The following is an 8,984-nucleotide window of genomic DNA, read 5'->3' on the forward strand; positions in this document are numbered from 1 at the left end:
CAAAGTGATCCAAAGTCTCGTTTATACCTCGTGTCTTCTCATTAAACATGTATCTCGCGAATATGGTTTTGCAAACGGCAGGGGGAGCGTTTGTATAAACTTAATTTAAACTTACGCTTTACACCGTGCTTTGTTTCCGCAGTAGCTGCACTTATAAATATGCTTGTATGCGTCACTCGCTCGCTTCTTATTGTTTCGCTGCCTTCTCAATTGTGTAATGAATGTTTTCTTCAGCGCTCTTTGTTCCTTGTTTTCAGTTCACGTGATTACGTAGCAGGTGTGATGACGCGATACACGACTCCGCCTGTCACGGCCATCAAGCTGCACTCCATTACAGTATATGGACAAAAAAAAGAGGTTCCAGTTATGACCATTACATGTACAATTTTGAAATGAAACCTGCCCTACTTTTGTAAGTAAGCTGTAAGGAATGAGCCTGCCAAATTTCAGCCTTCCACCTACACGGGAAGTTGGAGAACTAGTGATGAGTTAGTGAGTGAGTGAGTGAATGAGTCAGTGAGGGCTTTGCCTTTTATTAGTATAGATAAAACTACAGTATGTTGTTATTATTATTTGACCCCCCCTACAAAAATGGGGATGGAAGGATATTTTTTGCCCCCCCCCAGACAAGCCAAAGGCCCACCCACACATGATGTTCTGGTCACACCTCTGACCCAAATGTAAAGAAAGAGAGCAGCAAAGTGTTGCTTTGTTGAAAAGCTCCATTATTTGTTGACGGCATTTATTTTTTTTTTGTTCAATTATCACTTTGATTTTGTTGCGTAAATGGGGATTACTGGGTTGTTTCACCCAAACTTTCAACCCGTATTCGACTCTTCGTTCCATACAGAGAAAGCAAAAAAGCAAGAATGCACAGTATAATTTACAGTATAAGATATAGATATATAAAAAAGAAATGCAAGCAATGCAACATAATAATAAGCATGAACAAAAGCAAAGCTTATTAAATACACAGACCACAGTGATAAAATTCAGTGAATATTCAATACATTTCACCACCACGTTGCCCTAGGATTTGCAAAATGAGCCCTCATCCTTTTTTGCATCACATAAACATTCAAATATCGAGAAAGCTTTGACCGTCTTCCACCAACGAAGTGAATCATGTCATATTAAATCCTTCAAAGTGATAATTACTATGGGCTACTATGTTTTCCCCCCTCTTCTTTACTCCTACATTTACGATAACCTTTGTGTGGATCTGGTGGACGCCTCTCCGGAGCTGGTGGTAACATATTGGGTGCAGCACTCTGACAGTTTTCGCAGGGCTCTTTGCCTCAAACGCACCTTGCCACGAAGCTTCACAGCAGTGTCACCCTCCTGTTCCTTCAGCTTCGCATAGTAGTCTGAAAACTTATTGAAAAGGATGGAGATTGGCATGCCGTTGAGAATGATCCCAAAAGAGATGCATCCAAAAGCGACAAATCGACCCAGTACCGATTCGGGAACTGTATCGCCGTAGCCCACAGTGGAGATGCTCACCTGGTAAGAGATCAGAAGAAGAGAGAATGTTTTCCTGATTACTTACATTGTTAGAAAATGTGCAATTATTAAAGGGTGGAATGTAAGGGGTGGCCGGGCTGGACCATCCAACGATGCACCATTTTACTAAAATAAATCTCCAATAAAGGGTATTTTTTTCCACAAGGCCAAAGCTAATATAAATATGTTAACAGTCAATGAATACGACAGTAAAATCCGTACCAAACCTAAAGAACTCTTTCTCTTGCATGTTGCCTATCCTTAAAACAGAGAAACGTTCTGTAGGACTTCAATTACAAATTAGTTCACTATTTTAAATTTAGATTGAGAGAGATCATTTCAACTTGTACATTTTACAGTGAATCCAGAAAGTATTCCCAGTGCATCACTTTTTCCACATTTTGTTATGTTACAGCCTTATTCCAAAATGGATTAAATTCATTTTTTTCCTCAGAATTCTACACACAACACCCCATAATGACAACGTGAAAAAAGTTTACTCGAGATTTTTGCAAATTTATTAAAAATAAAAATAAATACATAAGTATTCACAGCCTTTGCTCAATACTTTGTCGATGCACCTTTGGCAGCAATTACAGCCTCAAGTCTTGTTGAATATGATGCCACCAGCTTGGCACACCTATCCTTGGCCAGTTTCACCCATTCCTCTTTGCAGCACCTCTCAAGCTCCATCAGGTTGGATGGGAAGCGTCGGTGCACAGCCATTTTAAGATCTCTCCAGAGATGTCCAATCGGATTCAAGTCTGGGCCACTCAAGGACATTCACAGAGTTGTCCTGAAGCCACTCCTTTGATAACTTGGCTGTGTGCTTAGGGTCGTTGTCCTGCTGAAAGATGAACCATCGCCCCAGTCTGAGGTCAAGAGCGCTCTGGAGCAGGTTTTCATCCAGGATGTCTCTGTACATTGCTGCAGTCATCTTTCCCTTTATCCCGACTTGTCTCCCAGTTCCTGCCGCTGAAAAACATCCCCACAGCATGATGCTGCCACCACCATGCTTCACTGTAGGAATGGTGCCAGGTTTCCTCCAAACGTGACACCTGGCATTCACACCAAAGAGTTCAATCTTTGTCTCATTAGACCAGAGAATTTTCTTTCTCATGGTCTGAGAGTCCTTCAGGTGCCTTTTGGCAAACTCCAGGCAGGCTGCCATGTGCCTTTTAGTAAGGAGTGGCTTCCGTCTGGCCACTCTACCATACAGGCCTGATTGGTGGATTGCTGCAGAGATGGTTGTCCTTCTGGAAGGTTCTCCTCTCTCCACAGAGGACCTCTGGAGCTCTGACAGAGTGACCATCGGGTTCTTGGTCACCTCCCTGAATACCAAGGAAAGGCATAAGAAGAACACTGAGGGTACACATAAGGCCAGAGATATCAACCGCAACCGCTCAAATATCAAATATTTTAAAATGTACTCTATTACTGTCTTCAACAGGTAATATAGCTAGGTTTTAAATAAAATAATAAAAAAAAACTGACATGACAATAAAAAGGTCAACACACATAAGCCAGTGACCAAGAAACAGAGTTCTCCCCCTGACTCCTCTCCTCTGTCTCATCCCCCTTATCAATACACCCCATAAGTTGGGGTGACCAGACCTGCAGTTATATTTCTAGGCTGAGGTGTGCAGAGTGAAGAGTGAAGAGAAGAGCAGAGAGGCTTGTTCCTTGTGATGCTCCAGTGTTTTTCATATCTGCATCAGAAACACAGTTTTAGAGCCTCACAAACTGTGGTCTGCATAACAGATAATCCATCATGGTCCAGGCTTACCGCTTATCAAAGATGGCCAGATGGTATTGAAGGCACTGGGGAACAAAAAACAATGTTCACAGTGCTGCCAGCTTTACTCCAGGTGAGAATAAGCTTTGTGGATCAGATGGATCATTGCATCCTCCTTTCTCATTTTTGTCCAATAGACAAACTGCAGTGGGTCCAGGTGGTCTGCCACAAGAGGGCTAATATAGTCCAGGACCAGCCTCTCAAAGGTTTTCATGATGTGGACGTAACTGCCACTGGCCTGTAATCATTAGGTGAAAATGCCTCTGTCTTCTTCGGAACAGGAACAATGCAAGATGTTTTCCAAGGCAGTAGCACTTTTTGTACCAAAAAGTTGGTCAGCACAGGCCAAAGAACTCGAGGACTCCATCTGGACCTGTGGCTTTTCCGGTGTGTAGCCTCCTTTGTTGTCCCCACACCAGGTCATCACTTATGGACAGTCCATACTGAAGATCAGCGCTGGACTCATCACTGGCTATTCTAGCTGAAGTGGTAGGAGCTATTGATGTAGTAGGGATGGAGTTGGGGAACTGGTCATTGGAAGAAGGTTTTGGTGGAATATTTTAAAAAAGAGGTGTATACCATTATGTGTGGGCTACAAGTCAAGGAGGTTCTGGTTAAATGATATAATACACTAGTGAGGCCTCATCTGGAGGTCTGTTTGAAGTTTTGGTCTCCATATTACAAAACAAGACATAGCAATGGTAGAGAATTTCCAGAGGAGACCAACTAGGCTGATGAAATTTATGAGCTATGAGGAAGGTTTGAAGGAATTGAACCTCTTCAGGTTAAGCAAATGGACATTAAATATTGGGCCTACGCTAGAGAGAAAGAAGATTTCTTTTTTATTTTTAGAGGAACTGGAAGATGAAATGTAACTGAGAGCCAAGCCTAATTCAAATGTCAAAAGAACCATCCTACCGTTCATCAAAGCACAAATCGTAACTCACAATCGTCATCATAATAACTATTGGCAAGGTCAGGTCAGGTCAGGTGGGGGAGCATGCACTAGTACAGTGTGTTGCCACACCCACCACATGACAAAACAGCTTGGCAACCCCACAGGCAGACATGTGGTCAAGTCCCACCATCTGGAAATGACCATCTATCTGCCGGAGCCAGGTTTTACGTGGGTGTCCCCTTGGCCTGGTCCAGCAAGCCAGGTCCTCAGCAATAAGGATCCTGTGAGCAGGATCACTCTCAGGTAATCGCGCCACATGGCCGTAGTGCCGTAACTGACGCTCCCTCACAATGCAGGTCATGTGCCTCATTCGGGACTCCATGAGAAACCAGTGGTACCCAAGGATTCTCCAGAGAGACACACGTGAAAGAGTCCAGTCTTCGCCTCAGGTCACTGGATAGCGTCCATGTCTCACAAACAGGAAGCACCAGGACTCTAAAGACTTGGACTTTCGTCCTTTTGCAGAGATATCAGGATCGCCACACACCCCTTTCCAGCGTCCTCATGACCCCCCCATGCACTCCCAATCCATCTACTGACACCAGAGACTTGAAGCCTGAAGCTGAAGTAAGAGCACTCCTATAGTGCAATTGCCGGGGAGTAGGAGCGGCCCAATTGACGGTGTCTACCGCAACAGCTGAGCATGAGCAGCGGGAGAGGTGCTTGTGGCTCAAAAGGTTGCCCTGCACGTGCCAATGGAAGGGCAGAAGGGGAAAGGGGCCAAGATATGAAGGTCGGCCAGCGTCTCCTCCTCCTGCAACTTCTAAATGGGATAAAGAGGAGGAGGCACCAGGTTTAAAAGGCCAGTATTTAGGGTTCAAAGTCTGTAGCTTTTAACCTCAACGTTTTTAATGGATTCATTTATTGGAACGGTTTTTAACCTGCACCATCGTTCGTTTTTAAGCAATTATTTATTGAACATTTTTGACCACTGCACTATTTATTGGGGCACTGTTTAATTTTGAATTGTTTTAATAAGAGCACTTTTTTTTTTGCACCTACCCCTTGCTTTGTGCGAGTGTCCACATCCGCTGGCTCATCCCTCGGGTACGTTATCAGCCATAGCGGGATGAAGAGGCTCCCGGGATGCAACCGGTAATATGGAGCCAACCCACACCGTCACATAGCCACAATGGAGAAGACGACACAAAGCCTGGAAAAGACTGCAAATAATTTGGCCTGGTTGGAAAACTGTGAGTTCTCCATCCAATTGCCAGATGAATTTCCATAATTCACCTAGAAAGATGCCCTCGAAGTGTTCTTCCTTGTGCTTGGGTTCGATCTGAGCCAATAGCTCCCTTTGAACCTTTAGATAGTCCTTCAGCTCATCCCGTTTCTCCTCAATTGTAATGAATTCCGTGTTCAACGGTGTAACCATCCTTTCAAGGAGAACATTTCCTTTTCCCATTTCCACCGATGTGCACATGCCCAGTGCAGACGAACATCTACCTCAGGTGCATTTTGGGTCATTTTAGTGTGGGCGGACTTACTATCATAAACAACGTGAAAACGCTAGTGTGGACGGAGAGCGGTTTAAGTTTAACCCTTTCAGGGCTGATGTCGACTTTTGTCAAAATTCAGGGGTAGAGGACGGTAATCAGCTGTAAAGTGCAACAAAGCTCACTGTTATGTTTTAGTTTGACTCTTTCTGCTAGAAGGAAAGTGTGGAATATGACCCGGACACAGACAGGCAGAAACGTTTAAATCACCCCACACACACATTTATTTAGGGTCTCCATTACAATAAGTTACTCACAAGCCCCAATACCCCATAGTCCAGGCCTTATCACAATGCCTTTTCTCTCTATCTCTTCAGACCGCCTCCTTCTCTCCTTCAGCAACCTTGTCCACTCTTCCACCCGACTCAAGTCCATCTCTGAAGGGAGGCGGCCCCTTTAAATAAGCCCCCGGATGTGCTCCAGGTGTGTTCCCGGCGATCTCCCACCGACACGCCCCAGTGTGGCGGAAGTGCCGGCTGTCTCCCCGGAAGCACTCCGGGTGTCCCTGTTCCTCTTCCCCCCAGCACTTCCTGGTGTGGCGGAAGTGCTGCGGTCCAGGGTCCTCCAGGTATTGGGGTCCCCCTGGCGGTGACCACGGGCCCCTACAGGGTCGAGCTTCCCAGCTCTGTACCCACGGCCCCCAGGGTGGTCGCCCCCTCGAGGCCTGGAGGAGGCACCAGCCCTCCTCCGATCTTCTTGGGCGTCCCGGTTGGGTACCACCCCCATCCGGGTACCACCCCCATCCGGGTACCACAAAAGTTACACAGCTTTGTTGATTTAACCTCGATTCCCTGCGCGTGCATGAGTAGCGAAGAGCAAACAGCCTCTGAAATGGCACCGACATCTGGCGGGAGACCAAAGTGAATGTGCAAAGCAAAATACTCCATGGAAGTTTAACGTAATTTCGTTGCATAGAACTCTGATTTGTCGGACTCCGAGTTTGATGCAAGTGATCTGGAGATGGAGATCAAAAACGAAAGTAAGGTACCTGCATCATCTGATCGGTCCCCTGGTGATCGTGGTGCTGAACACTTTCATGTAGCTGATACGCCTACAGCAGTGTTCGCCTGGGAGGACCACCACTTATGATGGCAATCTGGTACAAACCAGATTGTGTCACACTGTGACCGCCACCCACCTGCTGTGTAAAGACAGCCAGTCAGCCGGCCCACCGTGCATTCCTGCTGACTATCGAGGTGCCACCAATGCAGCCACTGCTGCCAGAGATGCCAAACATGCGCCAACAGCAGCCACGGCACATAGCAACAGACATTTTACGTTGATTTATCTGTGACACCAGTGCTTTGTGTGCTTTTCAGAAAACTGAGTTTTTTGGAAAAAATATTCAGCCCTCAAAGAGTTAAAACTCTGTAGGTCTTTAAATGAAAACCAAAGCCTTAGACATTAATGTAGCTCAAAGTAAAACATTTCAAACAAAACAACAGTCAAGTAAACAATCACATTTAGCACGGGATACTATGCTCCTTTCATAATGAAAATCACAGACCCCGTTACAGGTACTCACCGCTGCCCACCACCAGGCATCTGGGATGCTGCTGAAAGGAGTACCTGGGACATCGTGCTCCACTGAATGCATGAGAGCTGAAAAAGTGAAGATTCCCATTCCGATGAACAAAAAGAGACAGCAGACCTGCTGATAACACTGTCGAATGGTGAAGCCAAACGCCCGCAGTCCCGTGGAGTGGCGAGCTAGCTTGAGGATACGGAAGATGCGCATCAGGCGAATCACCTTCAGAACTTTGCTGAGCTTACTGACCCTCTGCATGGCCTGCAAGTCCTCTTCATAGTTCGAGTTATCGTGGTTGGCGAACCACTCAAACATGACCTGGACAAAGTACGGCATGATGGCCAGCAGGTCCACAAAATTGAGAGCACTGCGCAAGAAGTGCTTAATGTTACAGGTACAAAGCAAACGCAGGAAATACTCCGTGGTAAAGAATAGGATGCAAAATGTTTCTATATGCTCCATATAAGTCTTTCCACTGGAGGTCGTGTAACGTAGGTCGTCCACCGTGTTGAGAGTCATAGCCACAATGGAGATGAGCACAAAAATGCTGGAAAAGACGGCAAACACTTTGGCCTGGATGGAGCAGTAAGGGTTTTCCATCAAATTCCAGACGTTTTTCCGTAATTCACCTAGAAACATACCCTCAAAGTGCTCTTCCTTGTGCTCGGGTTCAATTTGTGCCAATAGCTCCCTTTGAACCTTTAGATAGTCATTCAGCTCATCCTGCTTCTCCTCAAAGAGAATCCGGCAGCAGCGGTGCATGTCCCTCATGCGCAGACCCCAGTATTGGATCTCTTCTTCAAAATTCATCGGGCACAGCTCTTGCATGACCCACAAAATCCCACTTCGGTAGAAGTGGAAAATGTAGTGAAATAGAGTGGGATCCCGGTCAAAAAAATATTCATTGGTGAGAACGGAATAGTCATCACACAACGAAAGCTTCTTTATGGGGTCCGGACAAAGCGCCAGCTTTCCAATACGAGTATAAGGGTAGCGGGCAGCCACCTTAGTGGCAATCTGAAACAACCTGCCACCAATGTTAAGCTTTAGCATTGCGACCTTTCCTCTCAGGGACCATCGTTGGCCATGGCCACCACAATCTTCAATATGTTCTTCTTCATTGTCTGCATTGCTGCGAAGCTCCCCTAGTTCCTTCATGGAATTCCATTGCTTAACGGAGCTGTCTAGGGCAAAGGGAAATGAATTATCATCTTCTTCGATGCTTTGCGAAAAGCTGGAGTCATTTCCAAACTTCAGGTTGGGAAATAAACTGAAGCGTCTCTTCTTCATTTCCTTCATGATCTCCCCTTCAGTTTGATGCCTGGACGGGAGTCCTAATGTGTCACTGGGTCATTCAGGGTGACTTCATGTAGGTGAATATTTAGTAGCATTGAAGACTCTACTGCCACTCTGTAGTTTTGCTCTGCTCAAGGCGACGCCACAATGCCTTGTGAACCCTCCAAGATATTTTCAACTGCTTTTGTTTTATGCCAACTCCCCGCCCACTGCCCCCAATGCCCACCCTTGCCCTGGCTAATCCTGCCATTGGCTTTAAAAGTCTTAAGTAGCAATATAAATACTAACTCTGTGGAGATTCTTGTCATTTTGATTTAAGGATTTGATCTCCGGATGGACCTGGTCAACCTGCAGTTCTTTAAGCCTAAGACCTGCTTAAGAGGCTTAACTGTTTAGCATCTGCCA

The 8,984-nt window shown here is 45.7% G+C and overlaps 1 protein-coding gene across 1 annotated transcript; it reads right to left on the minus strand.

Annotated features, from left to right (window-relative positions):
* Positions 1 to 779: 779 nt before the first annotated feature.
* Positions 780 to 8,729, minus strand: si:rp71-39b20.4 (potassium voltage-gated channel subfamily V member 2). The gene is made up of 2 exons (XM_028816949.2): positions 7,281 to 8,729; positions 780 to 1,503 (listed from the first exon to the last, which is right to left on the minus strand). The coding sequence occupies exons 1-2, from the start codon at positions 8,580 to 8,582 to the stop codon at positions 1,201 to 1,203; spliced, it is 1,605 nt and encodes a 534-aa protein (XP_028672782.1). The 5' UTR covers positions 8,583 to 8,729; the 3' UTR covers positions 780 to 1,200.
* Between the last annotated feature and the right edge of the window lie 255 nt (positions 8,730 to 8,984).

This window comes from Erpetoichthys calabaricus, chromosome 12 (assembly GCF_900747795.2).
Source record: "Erpetoichthys calabaricus chromosome 12, fErpCal1.3, whole genome shotgun sequence".
NCBI lineage: Eukaryota > Metazoa > Chordata > Cladistia > Polypteriformes > Polypteridae > Erpetoichthys > Erpetoichthys calabaricus.

Coding starts and splice junctions, on each gene's coding strand:
- si:rp71-39b20.4 (XM_028816949.2), bottom strand. CDS start 8,582: ATGAAGGAAATGAAGAAGAGACGCTTCAGTTTATTTCCCAACCTGAAG. Junction 1,504..7,280: donor ATGCCTGGTGGTGGGCAGCG/GTGAGTACCTGT, acceptor ATCTCTTACCAG/GTGAGCATCTCCACTGTGGG.